We start from the raw sequence: 22508 nt of genomic DNA on the forward strand, positions 1-22508 counted from the left end.
GTGCATGCAGTGTCTACTCAGACCACGTGTAAACACCAGACATCAGATAGAAATAAGTTATTCAGTTCAACTCTGGCAGCAGGAGGCTGTGAGAGACAGTTAGTCAGTTCAACTCTGGCAGCAGGAGGCTGTGAGAGAGACAGTTAGTCAGTTCAACTCTGGCAGCAGGAGGCTGTGAGAGACAGTTAGTCAGTTCAACTCTGACAGCAGGAGGCTGTGAGAGACAGTTAGTCAGTTCAACTCTGACAGCAGGAGGCTGTGAGAGAGACAGTTAGTCAGTTCAACTCTGACAGCAGGAGGCTGTGAGAGAGACAGTTAGTCAGTTCTACTCTGACAGCAGGAGGCTGTGAGAGAGACAAATACATGGTAAATGGTGCATTTATATAGCGCCTTTATCCAAGGCGCTTTACATAGATTGTGCATTACATTCACCCATTCACACACTGGCGGCAGTGGAAACCATGCAAGGCACTAACCAGCACATCAGGAGCAATTAGGGGTTCAGTGTCTTGCTCAAGGACACTTCGACACTAACTCTGGGGGAGCCCGGTTTCGAACTGCCAACCTTGTGGTTACCATCCAGCCACCGCCACCCGACAAAGACCAACACATCATTTTGGCCAGATTGCACCTTCTTGTCACTCCAGAATGATCTCTGTTCAGCACACCTCTGATAGAAAATCAATAACTAGGTAATCAATAGGCTATGAATACATCAATAACTAGGTAATCAATAGGCCATGAATACATCAATAACTAGGTGGTCAATACACTGTGAATACATAAATAACTAGGAGAGAAGGACTCAATGTTCTCAATCATACTGTGATGCTGTTCTGTGTTGTTTGATGTTTAATGGTGTAAAATCATTATCAATTATATTATCATAGAGAATATTCAGATCTGACTTTGTCTCTCCTCCAACTCCAGTGTGGACCACGGTGGAGAGAACAGGCTGACACCAGGAGTGAAGAAGTGTAAGTTTATATTCTGTGATATTCATTCAGTCAAAGCATCAGCTATTAGGTCATTAACTTTAACCTCTTTATCCATGGATATTCATGAACATTTTGAAAAATCTTGAAAGTGTTTTGCAAAATATGTTTTAATCTTCTCTTCACGATGGGGGTCTGTGGCCAAATATAATTTAAATGTGAGGGTCCACAGTTTGAGAACCACTGACTTGATTGAAGATGATAATGGACACACATGGATTCTCATTTTTACTGTTTTAACGGACCCCTCACCAACCTAAATGTTGGGCGGGAACCCCTTTTGGTGTTTTAAGCATTGTTATACTTTAGCTGTTGAAAAATAACAGATCTACAAGCTTGTAGGTCTGCTATTTTTGAACAATCTTGAAAATGCGGCACAAATAACTTTGAATATATATTCTTTCAGAGTGAACGTTTTTAAGGGTCCCTAGAACAACATATTTTCAAATGGGGGTCCGCGGCCAATTACATATAATGTTTGGGGTCCTTGACATGAAATATTGAGCACCACTGATATAGAAACTTAGGTATTTCAGAAAACTGTCAGGATTTAGAAGACATTTTTTGTCGACGTCAAGCCTAAATGGGTTAATCCGGTGGTTTTAACGGACCCCTCACCAACCTTAATCCTGTCGTTTTAACGGACCCCTCACCAACCTTAATCCTGTCGTTTTAACGGACCCCTCACCAACCTTAATCTGGTCGTTTTAACGGACCCCTCACCAACCTTATTCTGGTCGTTTTAACGGACCCCTCACCAACCTTATTCCGGTCGTTTTAACGGACCCCTCACCAACCTTAATCCGGTCGTTTTAACGGACCCCTCACCAACCTTAATCTGGTCGTTTTAACGGACCGCTCACCAACCTTAATCCTGTCGTTTTAACGGACGCCTCACCAACCTTAATCTGGTCGTTTTAACGGACCCCTCACCAACCTTAATCCGGTGGTTTTAACGGACCCCTCACCAACCTTAATCCGGTGGTTTTAACGGACCCCTCACCAACCTTAATCCGGTCGTTTTAATGGACCCCTCACCAACCTTAATCCATTTTGGGCGGGAACCCCTTTTGGTGTTTTAAGCATTGTTATACTTTAGCTTTTATAAAATAGCAGATCTACAAGCTCGTAGCGAGAGTGCTGCACTACGAGCTTGTAGGTCTGCTATTTTTGAAAAATCGTGAAAATGCGGCACAAATCTTTGAATATATATTCTTTCAGAGCGAACGTTTTTAACTCATATCTTTGCTTCTGAGGGGTCTGGTGGTCTGGACGTCAGGCCTAAATGGGTTAATCCGGTGGTTTTAACGGACCCCTCACCAACCTTAATCCAGTCGTTTTAACGGACCCCTCACCAACCTTAATCCAGTCGTTTTAACGGACCCCTCACCAACCTTAATCCGGTGGTTTTAACGGACCCCTCACCAACCTTAATCCAGTCGTTTTAACGGACCCCTCACCAACCTTAATCCAGTCGTTTTAACGGACCCCTCACCAACCTTAATCCAGTCGTTTTAACGGACCCCTCACCAACCTTAATCCGGTGGTCTTAACGGTCTATTGCCTAACGAGGCATGCTACCAGCTGGCTGCTGGAATGCTTCTCTAGAGTCTACTTCATTAGAACACGCCCAGGTCATGTCAAAGAAAAGGAAAAACCCCACCCAGTAGGGGAGGGGTTCCCATGTGTCTGTCAGAAAGCCTTGATGGTTGATTTCACCCAACACCTCATAAGGTCACCTTATAGCTGTCTGTCACGGGCATAATGCGCCCTCTAGCTGTCACCTGTGGGCATTACAGTCCATCTGTTACCATTGAAAGCAGAGGATGGTTAGTTACAGTAATGTGAGGTCACTGAGGTGAAATTATTATTATTATTATTATTATTATGTGTGATTGTAAACTGGTGCTGTATTGCATGTTCTTCTCATCAGATGTTTGTGAACTCACTCTGGATCCAAACACAGCACACAGCCTCCTCTCTCTGTCTAAGAACAACAGGAAGGTGAGGCGGGTGGACATGGATCAGAACTATCCTCCTCATCCACACAGATTTAAGACCCTTCAGGTGATGTCCAGAGAGACACTGAGTGGACGCTGTTACTATGAGGTAACGTGTAGTGGAGGGGTTAGTGTAGCAGTGGCACACGGAGCATACCACGGACAGGTTGATGACAGTCAGTTTGGGTACAATGATCAGTCCTGGTGTCTGTACTGTGATGGTGTTAATACTAGGTACTATGTGAGGCACAATAAGGAGAAGACTCTCCTCTATGTCAAACGCCACTCCTACTCCAACAGAGTAGGAGTATATGTAGACCATGCTGCTGGCACTGTGTCCTTCTACACAGTGTCCTCTGACACACTCACACACCTGCACACCTTCCAGTCCACGTTCACTGGACCTCTCCATGCTGGGTTCTGGTGCTGGTTGGGGGGCTCAGTGTCTCTCCAAACATCAGGACTTGTGCAGCCTCGCTCACAGCGTTATTTGGCTCCACATATTTATGAGAATGAGCGTTTTCCCACATATTTCCCACATAGATAATTAAGTCCAAATATCGTTCCACGTTAACGGACGATCATTAAGGCCTGTTTAAGACTAGCTGTCAGCAGTGACTGTCCGGATTACGCAGCGCTGACGGACTCCAATCAGTGCAAGGCTGCAAGCAGTCATCTGATTAAAGGGATAGTTCAGTTTTTTTTAACTTAAATTGTATGAAATACTTTCCACTAATATAGTGGTTGCAACTGTATTAATTGATTACCAGAGTCCTGTGGTGGAAGTTCTGCTCTGGTTGAGTTGAGTGGTGCATTATTCCTTCATGTGATTGTGTATGCTTTTTATGTGTTATACTTTTAATATTTGTAACATTTTATGAGCAATATATTACAAATTGAAATTGATTGACGTTATTACAAAGAGTAACTTTAACAAAAAATATCTTCTTTGCAATGTGGGGTAACTGAAAAGGTAAATAAATAGAATTGATTTTTAAACAGTCCAAATGCCTTAATGTTATTTATTTTGAGTATTTTAAGCAATGGGATAATATTTTTTTGGTTGGTAGATCACCTTGAGCTGGCAATTTTAAAAGTAGACCTCAAGTCAAAAAAGTGTGGGCACCCCTGCTCTACAGCTTAGGTCTTGCCCAGTGTGCACCAATGGTGGCTTTTTCTGAAAAACCCTGTTTCTATGTCAGTAGTTCTCAAACATTTTCATGTCAAGGACCCCCAAGATGGGGGCACGGTGGCACAGTTGGTAGTGCTGTCGCCTCACAGCTAGAAGGTCCTGGGTTCGATTCCCGCTCGGGGCACTGTGGGTGCTGGCGGCGTGTTTCCTCCTCCGCGTCATCAGTGCCCATACCCGAAGGCGGGGTTGGCGAAAGGGCCCTTCTGTGTGGAGTTTGCATGTTCTCCCCGTGTCCCCTAGGGTAGGTACCCTCACAAAAACATGCAGTAATCCTGGTCTCTAAACTGCCTCCCCCTGGCCAGCCAGGGCGCCTGATGGAGGGGAAAGGAACTGGTTGGAATAATGTGTTCCTTCCACGCGCTACGTCCAACCAGGGAACCCCCCCCCCTGTCAGGTGTAAAGGAGCAACTTGGACACTCCGGCATGAAGGGAGCATGAGTTCCCGTTGCTCTCCCCAGGTTGGCGGAGGGTGTGTAGAGCCCAGGATCACAGTAGATGATTGGCACAGGGGTGAAAAATGGGTTACAAAATCGTGGGATAAAAAATATTAAAAAAAAAAAAAAAAAAGGACCCCCAAGATTATTATTATGTAATTGGCCACCGACCCCTATCTGAAAATATGTTGTTCCAGGGGACCCCCCCCCTCCCATTAGCAACAAAGATTTGAGTTAAAACCTTCTCACTGAAGGAATAAATATTCAAAGATTTGCGCCACATTTTCACGATTTTTCAAAAATAGCAGACCTACAAGCTCGTAGCGCGACACTCGGTGCCTGGAATCAGGTTATTATTATTATTTTTTAAATTATATATATGTTTAGGGTCACATGTCATGTGGTCTGTCTACCTGCACAGCCTTTGTGATCTACTGATAGGTCACGACGCCCCCACACCCCCACCCCGGCCTGCACTACATGTCTTCAGCTTAACAGTCATAATGATCAATCAATCAATCAATCAATCAGCGACAGATCAATCATCAGAGTTTGGACTGTGATGACCAGACGCTATAGTGGAGAAAGCGATGACCGAACAACACGCCAAACATCCTCCTGCTCTTTGCAGTTTGACCTTCTGACGCCACGAGACCTTTAAGAAGGTCTGACCAGATGCACTCCACCGTCCTCCATCTGAAGGTGTGTGTGTTTGTTGGGAGAAGACCAGGGGGCCCGTTCCACGAAACTTGGATTAGAGATTAAGCCGGGCTTTAACACATATCCTGGCTTAATATATCCTGGATCAGTCCTTGATCTTGCCAGATTAACTTAACCAGTTAACCTGGATATGTTGAGGCTTGATTCGGTTTCATGAAAGTGATGCTACAATAGTTAGCTTGGAAATGTATGCTTTGGATTTAGCCTGCTCCGGACCAGGCTAACAGCCAGGTTTAACCTAATCCCGATGTATTTACTGTTCATTAAGCAGTCAAACTGATCACAAACCAATGATGTTTTCCAGATGTATTCAATTATTATGGGTTTATGTTGCCTTATTTATATCGGTCTGCATTAAAGGACTACCGTAATTTCCGGACTATAAGCCGCGGCTTTTTACCCATGATTTGAACCCTGCGGTTTATACAACGGTGCGGCTAATCTATGGAATCTAACGCAGAGCCATCTAAGGCTCTGAGCTAACATAACGGCCACTAGGGGGCCACCTGCGGTTTATAGTCTGGTGCGGCTTGTATACAGGATTTTCCCTAAATTTGGCTGGTGCGGCTTATATTCAGGTGCGGCTTATAGTCAGGAAATTACCGTACTTATATTGAATTACGATGTGAATAACAACAAGTTATTAATAATAAGTCCCAACACTGATTATCGGGTAACTACAGAATTAATGAAAAGTCATGTGGAGAAACATCTGCAGTTACATCACATGTCCAGCAGATGGCAGCATGGGGGCATATCTTATGACATTTAGACAACATTTTAAATGTTTCTCTTAATAATAAGAGGTTCCAAAAATTGCATCATAGCCCAGACACGAGGCCCGGGTGACGCGTATATGTTGTTCTCATTGTGTTAGCATGGCTGCTCTCACTAAACGTTCATCGAGTAACCAATATCACCCCAAGACAAGGAAAGATGGCAAAGGGAACATTGCAGTGAAGCTATGACATTCTGCCTAACTGTTACACTTATGGTTGCTCTCGGTGGATTCAGTTTATCATCCATAGTGAAAGATCTTACATCATTCTGTGGTGTTTGTGTGATTAAAACCACAGATTTTTTCCTCACAGTTTGATATAAGTGTAGAAAGTGTGGGGTTTTGTCAGGTTACCCACAATGCATTGGGGCGCCTACGTTAGAACGCATTGCTCTCATTGGTCTGACTGTGTCACGTGATTGACTTCAAAAAATGCTAATTTACTGAACATGAAAGACATATTCAACAGCAAAAAAAAAAAAAAAAAAATCTATTAAACACTGCAAGTCATGGCTTAATATTAGTAACGTAACACATTTTTTAATATATAACGGGGGCTGGGGTCTGAAATGCCCTAAAATTATTTGTATTACTCAATCAATTAATCAAATTGAAATCTCCATGATGGGTAGTACTATTACTTTTGGTGTCAAATATATTTTGATCCTAATAATTTTCTACTTTAACTGAAGTACAATTTTTTAATGCAGGACTTTTCCTTCTCCTGTGTTTCTGCCCTTTGGCATTTACTACCGTAATTTCCGGACTATAAGCCGCGGCTTTTTACCCATGATTTGAACCCTGCGGCTTATACAACGGTGCGGCTAATCTATGGATTTTTACAGCTAACGCAGAGCCATCTAAGGCTCTGAGCTAACATAACGGCCACTAGGGGGCCACCTGCGGCTTATAGTCTGGTGCGGATTGTATACGGGATTTTCCCTAAATTTGGCTGGTGCGGCTTATATTCAGGTGCGCCTTATAGTCAGGAAATTACCGTACTTATATTGAATTACGATGTGAATAACAACAAGTTATTAATAATAAGTCCCAACACTGATTATCGGGTAACTACAGAATGAATGAAAAGTCATGTGGAGAAACATCTGCAGTTACATCACATGTCCAGCAGATGGCAGCATGGGGGCATATCTTATGACATTTAGACAACATTTTAAATGTTTCTGTTAATAATAAGAGGTTCCAAAAATTGCATCATAGCCCAGACACGAGGCCCGGGTGACGCGTATATGTTGTTCTCATGGTGTTAGCATGGCTGCTCTCACTAAACATTCATTGAGTAACCAATATCACCCCAAGACAAGGAAAGATGGAAAAGGGAACGTTGCAGTGAAGCTATGACATTCTGCCTATCTGTTGCACTTATGGTTGCTCTCGGTGGATTCAGTTTATCATCCATAGTGAAAGATCTTACATCATTCTGTGGTGTTTGTGTGATTAAAACCACAGATTATTTCCTCACAGTTTGATATAAGTGTAGAAAGTGTGGGGTTTTGTCAGGTTACCCACAATGCATTGGGGCGCCTACGTTAGAACGCATTGCTCTCATTGGTCTGACTGTGTCACGTGATTGACTTAAAAAAAATGCTAATTTAATGAACATGAAAGACATATTCAACAGCTAAAAAATACAAAAATAAATCTATTAAACACTGCAAGTCATGGCTTAATATTAGTAACGTAACACCTTTTTTAATATATAATGGAGGCTGGGGTCTGAAATGCCCTAAAATTATTTGTATTACTCAATCAATTAATCAAATTGAAATCTCCATGATGGGTAGTACTATTACTTTTGGTGTCAAATATATTTTTATCCTAATAATTTTCTACTTTAACTGAAGTACAATTTTTTAATGCAGGACTTTTCCTTCTCCTGGGTTTCTGCCCTTTGGCATTTACTACCGTAATTTCCGGACTATAAGCCCATGATTTGAACCCTGCGGTTTATACAACGGTGCGGCTAATCTATGGATTTTTACAGCTAACGCAGAGCCATCTAAGGCTCTAAGCTAACATAACGGCTACTAGGGGGCCACCTGCCCCTTATAGTCTGGTGCGGCTTGTATACGGGATTTTCCCTCAATTCTGCTGGTGCGGCTTATATTCAGGTGCGCCTTATAGTCAGGAAATTACGGTAATTTAAGCACTATATAAAATCAAATAACCAAAATATATAGGCTGCACAACATCATGACAGCTTGTGAGCTTGTAGATCAGCTGCTTTTGGTGAATGATCCCCATGAAATAGGTTTTCTGTCGTGCAAGTGCACGGTTAAGAAGAATTATTATATTATATATTATTATTATTATTATGTTTTTGTAAAAGTGAAAACCACTAAATATTACCATTACTCATTGTTTTACAACACATTGTAACGTTTCACCCACTACTAGTCCTACATACTTACACCTAGAAACCCCATTCAAACCTATTTAGGTTCATCCTACGGTGGACATGTGTGCCTGAAAAGGAATCTTTGAAATGTTTCATAGTTTTAGAAATATAGTGCTTTCAAATTTGAGACATTTATAGGCAGATAGTGGCACTTCAAAAAATCACTTTCACCTAGAAACTCCATTCACACTTTGTAAAATTCAGCTTACTGTGGAGACACATGCTGGAACTTTTTACTTTGAAATGTTTTGTAGTTATTTAACTTAAACGCCCAATGCATTCTCAATATTGAGATTTGAGCTTGATCAGGGAACATCCAGGTCATGTGCTGCAACATAATAATAGTTAGTAGCTAGTTCCACTGTAGGCTTGCATATTTCTCTATTGAAGCAGCATCTATTTCTTCACAATTTGTCATTTCTCAAGTTTGAGACATTTCATACATTTTAGGGACTTCTACTCAAGTTTTCCCACCCTTGATAAGTGAAGTAAAAATGAAACTAATGTGATACTGTAGATTTCATTAGTTTTATTTCCCCCCGTTTGGGACACCATATATGTTTTGTAGCATAACTCCACGATTATGCAAGCTACATTTACACAAAACGGTATTGCTGGATTCAGTAGAACCTCACCTTTCCTACAAGCCCTCATATGTGTTGCTATGACAATCCATTCCAGAGTCACTACAAAGTAGAGAAGACATCTACATAGATGTACAATTCCGCCTACTGTAGGTATGTGTTCAAATGACTAAATCTCATATTGACATTCAGATATTGACATTCAGTCTTTTCTAGAATGTGGAGGTATGTTCTGGCTTCAAGTATGCCAAGTCTTGAACCTCTAAGAGCTTCCACTGTGAATCTACATGACTTTAAGTGCCTCAACCCCCAGACGGACAGGCTTTATTTTTAGTTTGAGGTGTATAACTTTAAATAACAATTTCACCACTTTTGCAGTAAAATATTTTTATACAAGAATCCATTCCATGTATGGGAGGCCTTAAAGATGAGGAAAAACTATGTTGTGTTTGGTCCTATACCTCCGGTAGGGGTATGCCTTAAGTTCTGAGGGCCATTGTCCCAGTACTATTATGTCCATGTCGCCGCAGTGCAGCGCCAAATACATCTTTCTTGCATCATAGAAAAAGAAAAAGAAAACATAGAGGGGGGGTAAGAAGACATCACATCACATTTCAAGTAAGATGATAATACTCGGCTGTGCAGTATATCAAACTCTGCCCGAACCCGACCAGGCCCGACCCGACCCGACATTTTAGGGCCGGGCCGGGCCGGGCCTAAAATGTATGCTAATCAGTAGGGCCGGGCCGGGCCGGGCCTGGGGCTCCATTAAAAAAATAATATATATATTGAATTTGTTTAGAATAATAAAAAGAATAGTTCTGTTCTGTCTGTTTGTGTATTTATCTATTATGAAGATGGTGCTGACTGGCGTTTCACTTTAACTCTGTGTAGAGTTCTCAAATTCTGCACAAACCCGACCAGGCCTGACCTGACCCGACATTTTAGGGCCGGGTCGGGCCTAAAATCTATGCTAATTAGTCGGGCCGGGCCGGGCCTAGGGCCTGATCAGTTAGGGCCCAGTTAGGGCCGGGCCTTAATTTCCGGGCCCGATGAGAACTCTACTGTGCAGGCATGTTTCTGGGTGGGGTTGGCGGGGGCTTGGGCCAGGCACAAAAAAGCTCTCTTCCTACGCAGGCCATCGAAGGGATGAGCTGCGCGGGGGGAGGAAAAAAAGATACCTATAGCTGCAGGTACAGTAATTCCATGATTACTGTACTACTGTACTGTACTGTACTGTACTGTACTGTACTGTACTGTACTGTACTGTACTGTACTGTACAGGTAGTTCGTGTGGGGACAATACAGGTTTTTTAAGGTCAACCACACCAATGAAACTCATTGAGTCGTATTGGTGTGGTCGACCTTTGACCTTAACCCATTCTGGGCGGGAGCCCCTTTTGGTGTTTTAAACATCATGTTTTAATTTAGCTATTGAAAAATAGCAGATCTACAAGCTCATACGAGCTTGTAGGTCTGCTATTTTTGAAAGTGTGGCGCAAATCTTTAAATATATTCTTTCAGAGTGAACATTTTTAACTCATATCTTTGCTTCTGGGGTGGGGGGGTCTCTGGAACAACATATTTTCAGATGGGGGTCCGCAGCCAAATTCAGACAATTCTGGGGGTCCTTGACATGAAAAAGGTTGAGCACCACTGACATTTTCAGAAAACTATTAGGATTTAGAAGGGTTTTGTCCCGAGCAGTCTCTCTACCGTGTGGTTTGGGCTTTAGGGGCTCCATCTTGTGCCACCCTTTAACCCTTATCCCTTAACCCTTAACCCTTAACCCTTAACCCTTATCCCTTAACCCTTAACCCTTAACCCTTATCCCTTAACCCTTATCCCTTAACCCTTAACGCTTATCCCTTAACCCTTATCCCTTATCCCTTATCCATTATCCCTTATCCCTTAACCCTTATCACTTATCCCTTATCCCTTAACCCTTAACCCTTAACCCTTATCCCTTATCCCTTAACCCTTATCCCTTATCCCTTAACCCTTAACCCTTATCCCTTATCCCTTATCCCTTAAACCTTATCCCTTAACCCTTATCCCTTAACCCTAAACTTATTTGCTATTTTTTACTATTAAAAAAAACCCTTTTAAAATAGTTCAAATAGCCGATCTACAAGCTCACAACATGTATATGTAGATGGGCTAGTTGAACTATTTTAACCCTGCATTATGTTATGCTTTAACATAATGTCTATCTAGAAGCTCATAGCGCGCCACCGGCTTGTAGGTCTGCTATTTTTTTTAATCGAAGAACGACTGACATGGGTTAAAATTATTTTCTAAATAGTAAAAAATGGCAAAAGAAAAGTTTAAGGATAAGGGTGGCGCAAAGATGGATCCCTAGATGTTGAGTTAAATATATTTAAAAAAATCACAAGAAATCACAAAAAAAAATCAATGTCAAGGACCCCCAAATTGACACTAATTAGCCCCGCCCCCGAGGACCCCCATTTGAAAACACACGCCAGGGACCCCCATAAGAGAAGATCTTTACGGCTCTAGCAGTGATTCTCAACCTGGTTAATTTCGAGGACCCCCCAGTTTGACATGCATTAGTCTACGGACCCCCCATTTAATGGCATTTCTATCTCTGGGACCCCCAATTTATATTGTAAAAATCAAAGTTTATTTAACTCACAGAGTGTACTTATATTTGTACACTCCATTTGTACTCTCTCCTCTCTCAAGGACCCCTCTGGGGGAACCACTGTTGAAGATAATAGTGAGGGCAGAAATCTTGAGGGACGCACATTGTGATTGGCCAGAATGTAGATGTTGTATGATGACCAAGAGCGCCCCTCACTTCACATGGGTGTGATTTTTACATTCTGTCTATAAACTATATCAATCAACCAAAGGGGACCAACGTGGTTAATCTCAATGGTCATTATAGGGCCCAGTTCAGAGTTGACCTTTCACCTTTGGCACCTTGAATTTGGGGACGTTGTACGTGATCGGTGTGTTCAGAGTTCAGAGTTTTAGTTTAGTTCACTTTGTAATTTAAACCAGTCATGGCTAGCTCCACACACGCACACGCACACCAGAATAGAGCTGACATAAGCAAGTGGCAGCTGGTCTGTGCCTTACATTTCTCCTCTCCTCTCCTCTCCTCTCCTCTCCTCTCCTCTCCTCTCCTCTCCTCTCCTCTCCTGTCTTCTCCTCCTCAGTGTGTGTGCAGGTTCTTGGGTGATACTATATGTTTGTAGTGTGTGCGTGTGTGCGGCATATCGTACGGCATACTATAGCACGCAGTTTTTCATCATTTTTGAGGATATGAAAAAACCGATGGGTTATAGCCCATCGTTTTTTGAATTTTTGACCATGGGCTATCGATTTTTTTTCCAAAAATTCAAAAAACGATGGGCTATAAGCTTAGGCTTCAGCTTTGGTTTGCACTGTATTGATTTGTTATAATGACCAAAATAAATAAACTCTACTCTACTCTACTCTACATCAGCTGCTGTTTGGACCCCATCTAGTGTCCATCAGCAGACACCACATGTGTCTGAAGATGATGGATTCTATCATATTATTGGTTTTGGATTGAATACTTTAAGAGTTTCCAAAGTAGATGAAGATGAAGCCTAGAATAGCTATAAGGAGACAGACACATCATTGCTGAATGATGAATGTCCAAAACCATTTCTTTTTTAGCATTATTAGTAGTTCAAGTATTTTTATTGAAGTTTTTTTTTTTAACATAAGACAAGACAGGTACAAGACAGATACCGGACAAACCAACAACACCAGTACTCAACATTCATGTAAAAATATATATTATATTATATTATATTTAGGGCTGTCAAATGATTAAAAATTTTAATCAGATTAATCACAGCTTCAAAATTAATTTAATCATGATTAATCACCATTCGAACTATGTCCAAAATATGCCATGTTTTCCTGTTTATTGTTGTAGAAATGGAAATATAAATGACAGAAAGCGGATATACATTAGTTTTTTAATGTTTTTTGTTTTCTAATGCATTTAGTATAGCCATGATGTGATGTGAGCATTTGTAGGCCTAGCCTACACTTTGAGTTAAATGAACACTGGCTTTTGGCCATGTAGACTGGGGTCCCCCAGGAGGAAGTCACTAATGTTGCTCTGGAGAGGGAAGTCTGGAACACTCTGGTGGAGCTGTTGCCCCCGCGACCCGACTAGGGATAAGCGGTTGAAGATGGATGGATGGATAAATGGAGACTAGGGTCCCAGTCCAGAGATGAAAATCATAATGAAATGGCCTAGGCTACTTTCTATCAATTTAATTTGGGGGTCCTTGAAATTAAAATAGCTGAGAAGCAATGGGTTAAACTGTAGACTACAAAATACAATAATGGCACATAAGCATTTTTGAAACAGGGCTTGGTTTAGAAAAGCCTATATTTTGCGCTAAAGTAATTATTGAATAACATATAAATGTAGGTTTTAAGGCTTTGTAGTGGACTATAGTGAGAGGCGAGATTGTCTCTCCTTCATTGCGCGACTGCAGGACTAGTCTGGAGACAGTTAGTCGTGAATCAGCTTCAGTCAGTGTTTTGGTTCGTACCTGGAGTTGTGCATTATCTCCGCTGTGCACAGCAGCACAGGGGAACTAATATATCCATGGTCGTTTTCAGTTGCTTTCCATGTGCGACACAAAAGTACCATGTGTTTGTTTTGGTAATAGCTATACTGCAGGCGCAGCCATGCTGATTCACGTTATCGCGTAGGACAAAACGAAACCAGCCGGACAAACGTTAATGGCTTAATGCACGTAGGACCCGCATTTTCAAACTGTCCACAAGTTGCGACGGACCCGAGTGATTCTTGCAGCGCGCTGATAGCTAACACTAGTAGTGTGTGTGTGTGTGTGTGTGTGTGTGTGTGTGTGCATGCGTGCAGTGGAGGGAGGAAAACTGGACGAGGCGTGTGTGTGACTGTGCAGTGTAGCCTAATGGGGCTTTACTAGGCAGACAAAGTAACGCAACAGAGTTACAGAATCAAACCACTTTGCAACCCAACTACAAGCTATCTCTCTGGTGTTGTTCAATCATGACTGTGCTACAGTGACAGTGAGTTATGCTCTGGACGCATGTTAGGGGGAACACTAACATGCGTTAATTGCGTGAAATATTTTAACGCATTTAATTAACGCAATTGATTAATGCCATTAACGCTTTTTTTTGACAGCCTTAATTATATTATATTATATTATATTATATAATATTATATTATATTATATTATATTATATTATATTATATTATATTATATTATACTATATATATTATATTATTGTCTGAAATAAAATGTAAAACAAAACCCTCCAAATTGTACATTTCAATAACTGAAAATAAAGTATAAAGCAAAATACATTAAATAAAAATACAAAACAAAAGGAAAAGGGAAAGAGGGGGGGGGGGGGGATGGCCAATGGTTATGTAGAAAATACTACCGCAAAGTAGGTTAGGAACGGTTGCCAAACTCTGGTATATTTCTGAGTGGAGCCCCTGATCGTATATTTAAGTTCTTCGAGCTTGAGATGTGACATAACATCCTCCACCCAACGTTTGTGAGATGGCGGCGCTGCTTTTTTCCAATTAAATAGTATCAGGCGTCTGGCAAGTAAGGAGGAGAACGCTATAGAGCGCCGCAGTCCCCGCCCCCTTTCAGAAAGCGAGTGGCCCAGGAAGTGAAAGCCCCATGCATTCTGCCATCGGCACTTTTAATATAATTTATTTAAAGACGGTTACGCCGTGGACAAAGCCAATTCGGATCGTGACGAATCATGACAATGAACACAATATTTTGGGTCGATCAAATAATTTATAAGACGAAAAATAAAACAAATAGTGTTGTCTCCTGACTTTCTTTTCTTCTTTCTAATGATTTGATCGTCCCAAAATATTGTGTTCATTGTCATGATTCGTCACGATCCGAATTGGCTTTGTCATGGGTTACATTTGGCGAAACCGCTGCGGAGAACGAGTCATGTAATGAGCTGAGGCACGGTAATATCATTTCCTACAATACCCACAGTGCATTGCGCGACAGACAGACAGGCAGTGAGGCAGCCCCCAGGAAGCTGTCAGCTGAAAGTTTCTCGTGTTGTTTAGAGTTGACTTGAAAGCGATAGAAGTAATAATAATAGCTAATATTTAGCGGTTGTAATAGTAACAGCAGTAGTGGTGGTATAGTAGTTAGTAGTCTCTGATAGTAAGTAGCGTAATAGTAGTGATTTCGAACGTGCGCAGCGTCGGACTCGAAATTCCACTGGCTGGCTTTGTTTTTAGAAATCGTTATGAAGTACAGATGCAATCCCAGCTGTGTGAACCACTTTGGGTGTGCAGTGAACATTTCACCAACGCAGATATTTTCCAGTTCAACCGCAATCTAATGGAAGAATTGACGCGGAGCATCATCATCATCGAAGCAGAAGTTGCAGAACAGAGGTATGTCATTATTGTCATAATAAACTAAAGCTACAATGCTGTGTACAGTACACCAGACACTGAATGAATGGCGATTGCATTACAGGAGGAGACCACATGCATTTCCTTTCAAAATACATGGTTGTTGTTACACGTGGTTGTTGTTGTGATGTCTATAAATTAATTTGACATACTATACCGAGTGTCTCTGATGCTTACAGCATTATAAAGATTTTGTTGCTGTTTGTAACTGGAACACCCTCCACATAAACGCCACCATTTTTCCTAGCTCTGGTCCATAGCCTCAGAGTAAGGCTATGGAACAGAGCTACATTTTTCCATATCAAGCTGCAAACTACAAACCAAACATAAAAGCATTTAAAACCGGGAAAGCATCTGTATTTGCATTGGCTATTCAAAAATAGCAGATATACAAGCTCAGTGCGTCACTTAAGTTGGTGCCGTGCTGCGAGCTTGTACATTTGCTATTTTTCAAATGTTTTGCTAAAATAAAAAACCTTATTGTTTACCATATTGTCTCATGATTGGTCAGAGGCCCATAATTGCATAATACTTTATTTGTTGCAGGAGCTGAGGTCTCGGTGGCTGTCTTCAACTCAAGAGATGAATAAGTGGCTTTCAAGGAACTCCCAAGTATACAGTATATTATATAGATACAATTTACTTTGTATGTTGCTATTGAACACAATCTGGATTGATAAAAGAATGTGATCTCATTTTCAAATATTAGACATGTACTACTCCTAAGCCTTTACCAATATTGTTGTGCAAGTACAATTTTAATTCTGGACTTTTACTTGTAACAGAGTATTTTTATATAGCAATATTGATTAGATCCTTTTTCTTCTGGGATTCTTGCACACTGTCCGATTTTTGTAATCTGAGTAGGAGGACAAACTTTGCCTGTGTGGCCTTGTTTTTTAAACCTTATGTTACAGTACAATAAAACACATTCACTGACATAAAGTCACACTTATTTCCATTGTGGTCTTGTTTGTATAAACAGACATGTGAATGATTTGTATCACGGTGGCCTTTGATGCAATATTGACAGTTTGAGCCTCAGAGTATTAGGAATTGGTCAAAATGTATAAATACAATAGGCCTACATGAGAAAAAATAAAACAAACTTGACATCAAATCAACTATCTTTTAATAGTACTGATTTACATAAATCTATAAAAACAGGGGTCTATGGTTGAACTGGAAACTAACAAACTACATGTACAATCATACAAGTGCATTAGTCAGAGGTCACTGAGGCAGGTGGTTCTGCATGATGACAAGTCGCTGGAGCAGCTTCTGGCCAGGACAGGAGACGCACATGCTGTGGTGAGACAAGACAAGAGTCAGTAATGGTGAAAGCACTAAATGATTACTGGAATGGACGACTGAGTGTGTAGGCTATGTGCAGTATGTTTCATGTGATGTACACTTGGGTATTGGACTGTTAAGATTACCGACCAAATTAGTAGGTAGGCTACAACTATATCAAATATCAATGATAATAATAAGCAGACTTGGCAACCTGACTTGTAGAAAGTATTCACACAATCATGTTACCAAGATTGCCTTTTTTTACCTTTAGAAATATTGCATGAATCAGAGCCTGTCAGTCAGTAGATGATGCAAAAACAGTAAACACTGATCCATGCCTTTGTTTTTTCTGGGCTCGATTACTGCAATTCTGGACTGCAGAATACTGCCAAAGAAAACAACGGAATCTGTGACCTTCCAACCTACATGACTGCCTTCTATTTCAATGTTTTATGCCTTGCGTTTTTCTCTCCATTGCTCTGTAAAGCACTTTGAGCTGCATTGCATGTCATAAAAGGTGCTATACAAATAGTTTGATTATGAATCAGTGCAAGGCACTTTGCTTGAGTAATTTGTACAATGTTGTCATCAGTTTTATAGTATAGTTTGTTGCTTTTTTGTACTTTTGATAATGATCTTTTTTTCTTCTTTTGAGATATTACAAAAGGTTAAAAGTCAATTCGCTGTCATCTGTTGTGATTTACAGATACAATTCAATACTACAGTGTGTGAGTTGTGAGACACAGTAGGCCTATAGTATAAATGACAGTATATTTACTACATTTTACGGGACTTTGGTTGACCACTGGTCTTTGTAAAAGCATATATAAATATGTGAACCTTTATTGAAAATGATATTCCCTCTAGTTTTCTAGGGGGTCAAACTAAATACAGCAAATACAGTAATGTGCTTTATGTATGAAGTTTGAGTTGAGTATGTATGGCTCACCATCAGTCCATCAAAGACATCTTCAGCTTCATCAGCCTTCTGTAGTACCATCTGGGCTGACCTAAGTGAATGAATGGACACAGGTATAACACTTGAATGTTTACATTGCTAACCCTGAAACATACGAGCCCATGGCTAATACTGTACATTGCTTCAGATGGCATGCCATACATACAGTTTTGAATTGAATGAATGAATAGAAGATGTTTGGACCGAAAAGTTGTAGGCTGAAGCCGTGCCTATATCCTTTGACACTTATGTAAACAATACGGTGTGGCGACACACACACACACACACACACACACACACACACACACACACACACATATAAGCTGTAAATACATTGAACACTTACTTAAATCTGAATGTCCCTCTTGGTCCATCGGGCTTCGGTTGCAACTTCCAGTTTGAGGCATCCTGAACGCATGTCCCCACTTCTCAGTAAAACAGTCAACACTATCTGGGCTTTTCCTGGGCAGAAAAGTTTGTGTGTGCGACGTACTGGTTCAGGGAAAGCTACTAGCTACTATAGCTAGGTCGCTCCAGCAGGCATCAGTCCATCCACAGCAACTAGCAGTGTTGTCCCCGTCAATGCATTCCTTCCTCCGTATATTTCTGGTTCATAATATAACGACCCTAACGCAGATTCTGCCAATATGTATTTAAAATTATCTCGTCCAAAAACTCCCATGGAGTAGCCATACTGACTTGTTGTGGAGTAGCCACAACTCGTTGTTGTTGTGTAGGCGAGAGACCGTGTCCTTCGCGGCTAGGCTAGCTACGGCAACCCTACCTGTCCAGTCCCTTGTAGTTTCTGAGAGCCTACCGAGGGTCATCCACTTACGTCACTTTGGGACAAATACGTAATTGGACGACAGCTTTGAAAGTGCGCCCACGGAGCTACAGACTACCAATGATAATACTCCGGGGTATTTTAGCATATATGCTAATGATAAAAAACACACAGATTAGGTTGAATAGTGGCGAAGTGGTCCTTTAATGTCCTTCTGGTTTACAATAACATTGCCCTCTCCGTCTTTTATTGTCGGTATAAAACCAGCTGTTGCAGACTGTTTAAGTTGATAACACAGAAGTTTACTGGCTCGTTCCCCATGCTCGTAAAACTCATGGCGTGATTTAAAATGTAGATCGACGGCTTTACTGTTTGAAAGGGAGTCAAATTCCGTCTGTAACAGAATTCTCTCTCTGTATAGATCACTTGATGGCGACGCAGAATGTAACTGATCTACCTCTTTGATTCTATCCATCAGCTCTGAAGCCCTTCTATTCCTATTTTTATTTTCGCTAGCACTGTAGGAAATCACTTGACCTCTCACATACGCTTTCATGGTCTCCCACAGTGTAGAGTAGCTTATGTCAGGAGATACATTGGTTTCGAAAAACAAATCTAAATGAGTGTTTATAAAATCAACAAACTTTTTGTCTGCCAATAATCTTGAGTTGAGTCGCCATGTACGCTGTGGAAATGTATTCTCTGGGAAACAGAGCTTCAAAATAACAGGGCTGTGATCGGATATAACAATGCTACTATATTCAATGTGTTTAATCATGGGAAATAATTCTTGGTCGATGAGGAAGTAATCAATTCTGGTGTAGGTTTGGTGTACAGGAGAGAAAAAGGAAAACTGCTTGGTCGTGGGGTGTCTATGTCTCCAGGGATCAATCACACCGTACGTCTGTAAAAATGCGTTAATGCATCGTGCAGATTTAGTAAGGGTGGTGGTTTTCGTGCTGGAGCGATCTAGTGACTGGTGTAAAACACAATTTTGATCTCCTGCCAGTATTAATTCATGTGAATCTAAATCAGGTAATATAGAGAGGATGTGGCTGAAAAAGTCCACATTGTCCCAGTTAGGGGCATAAACATTGGCTAGAACCACTGATCTATTAAATAGTTTCCCTTGAACAATGATGTAGCGACCCTACATCCCGATGAAGCAGAATTGCCACCCCTCTACCTTAACCGTTAAAATCTGAATGATACACCTGTGCAAACCCTCCCCTGTTCAGTCTTGAGTGATCTTTATTAACTAATTTTGTTTGCTGCAGGTATACTATGTCTGATTTTAATTTGTTTAAATGTGAAAATACCTTGCTTCGTTTAGCCGGATGATTCATTCCTCTCACATTCCAACTCACCAAAGTGGTGTCAGCCCCACCTAAAGTGTTAACCATTGCTGATATTCGAAGGATTGCTCCAGATATAACACCGCCTGCACGTCGGCAGCAGATCCACACCAGGTTCCCAGATTTGGTAGTATACTTGAAGCCATCGGGGGAGAAAGGGAGAGGGTAGGGCGGGGGAGGGGGTGGCCTGAGTACTAGACCAACACAAAACACATAAACATAAAACACACTTAAAGTAACAGTCCAAAAATATCATAATCGTGGCAATACTTGCTTGCCACTCTTATGAAAACTGTTCCCTAATCCGGTTAACCTCCTCTCCTACACTGCTTACCATGTAAATCCCATATAGAAACAAACAAACAATAATAATTTAAACATGAGATTTCAAATGCTCTACTTCAATTATTTATTATACCAAAATCGCATCGTACCCACCTTGTCCTTACTACTGAATGCAATTCCACCCTCTCAAAAGGGGGAACATTAAATGAACGTGTTTAGCCCGTTTATGGGTGCAAACCTTATCCGTCATTGTTGAACAAAACCCATCAACCATATACCAAAAATAACCAAGTCTGTCTGACCAATAAATTATGATAAACAATGACCAAGCGCTACATTCAAATTGAGATATCTGTGAAAACAAAACAAACGACGATAGTATCTCTTACCATGGCTTTTTCTGGCCCTCAACCAAAATTATCCTGGTCAAAATAAAATATACAGTCAGTGTGGACTTCACACTGATACCATTGTCCATAGCTGATCAAAAGATACTAATAAGAAATATCAGCCCTATATATAGCCAAGAAAATGTCAATCTCCGTCTCCTAAAACTGGGACAGTCTAATACCATTGTACATGGCAGAGGAAGGAAAAGAAAGAAAAGAAGAAAAAAAACCCTGTAGTGAAATAAAGAATATAAAATATCACACTGTCTGAACCATGACAATACATTTTCCCCTAACCTAGCCTATTACTAATGTAACTACTGCAAACCTTATTCAAACAAAAAAAAAAATATATAAATCCTAACTAAAGCCCACAGCCTACTGAGCAAAAACTCTCGACTGCCTCCATTCCGTTGTCCTCCCGGCCGCAGGCAGTATGGTTATTGTAGTATTTACTAATTGTCGTCAATCGCACTGCCGTCAGCCAACATTCTGTAGTTGTTTAAACTGTAGTTCTCAAAACCGAACGGCACGAATTGAGATATTATCTGTGAAAACAAAACAGACGACTATAATATCTCTTGCCATGGCTTTCTCTGGCCCTCAACCAAAATGAACGTGGTCAAAATGAAATATATATCCGTATCCTAAAATTGGGATAATAAGTTAACAGACAGTCTAATACAATTGTACATGAGGGGGAAAAATTAAAAAATTAAAATGAAATAAAAATAAATAAATAAATAAAAAGGGGGGGGGGGGGGGGGGTTGGGTCGGGGGAGAAGAGGGGGGGGGGGTACCACCATGTAGTGAAATCAAGAATATAAAATATAACAGTCTGAACCATAACACCCTACATTTTCCACTAACCTAGCCTCTTACTAATGTAACTAATGCAATCCTTATTCATAACCCAAAACAGTCCTAAACACACCTCTCATATATCCAAACAAAAATATATAAATAATAACTAAAGACCACAGCCTACTCTGCTGCCTACTCGACTGCCTCCATTTCGTTGTCCTCCCGGCCGCAGGCAGTATGGTTATTGTAGTATTTACTAATTGTAGTCAATCCCACTGCCGTCAGCCAACATTCTGTAGTTGTTTAAACTGTAGTTCCCGAAACCGAACGGCGCTACTACCGCCATTTTAATTGTAGTCAAACCAGTCTCTCGTGCCGTCAACAGCCGCCATCTTATAATGTAGTTTATACACAGTAGTTCAGAGTTCAACGGTGGTGGCCATGTTAACTGTAGTCCTTATACACTGTTGTGATTAAACTTAGCAATATAGCTGCTAACAGCTAAGGTAGCTGCCCACTCTTGTCAAACTAAACCCCTATCTATTTTTACGCACCACGTTCTGCATGACGTACTCCTTGGCTGCTTTCGGGTCGGTGAAGGTTGATTCCCGGCCATCCATCGTTATTCTGAACGTAGCGGGGAATTTAATCCCGTACCGTATTCCTTCATAGCCTCGAAGTAGGCCGCGGACCTCGGAAAAGGCTGCGCGCCGCCTGGCCACTGCCTGTGTGAAGTCCTGCTGCAGGCGGATTTTGTCCCCGTCGGCTGTCGTCAAGTCCCTCTTCTCCGCGGCTTTCTTTAGCATCATTTCCTTCTCGTGGAGATAGTGGCATCTCACCACGAACGCCCGCGGTTGGTCGTCCTCCTGCGTCGGCTTACTGCGCAGCGTTCTGTGGGCAATGTCTAGTGTCGGTGTTTTATCGAGTCCCAAAGCTAGCTTCAGCATGTTAGCCACAAACTGTGAGGGTTGTTGGCCAGATTCCCGTCCCTCCCGGACTCCCCAGACACGCACATTAAATCTACGTGATCTTAATTCTGCATC

At 41.3% G+C, this 22508-nt stretch overlaps 1 protein-coding gene across 1 annotated transcript in view; it reads left to right on the forward strand.

The window, feature by feature from the left end:
- LOC308327036 (NACHT, LRR and PYD domains-containing protein 12-like) overlaps positions 1-6309 on the forward strand; it is a gene marked incomplete at its 3' end in the record, with an annotated part of 15931 nt that extends 9622 nt beyond the window's left edge. The window contains exons 10-12 of the mRNA XM_080780171.1: positions 931-977; positions 2929-3424; positions 6219-6309. Of these exons, the coding sequence (XP_080636297.1) occupies positions 931-977; positions 2929-3424; positions 6219-6309 (634 nt within the window). The remainder of the gene's footprint in view (positions 1-930; positions 978-2928; positions 3425-6218) is intronic.
- Positions 6310-22508: the final 16199 nt, after the last annotated feature.

This window comes from Protomyctophum bolini (genome assembly GCF_963924005.1).
Source record: "Protomyctophum bolini genome assembly, chromosome: 13".
Lineage (NCBI taxonomy): Eukaryota > Metazoa > Chordata > Actinopteri > Myctophiformes > Myctophidae > Protomyctophum > Protomyctophum bolini.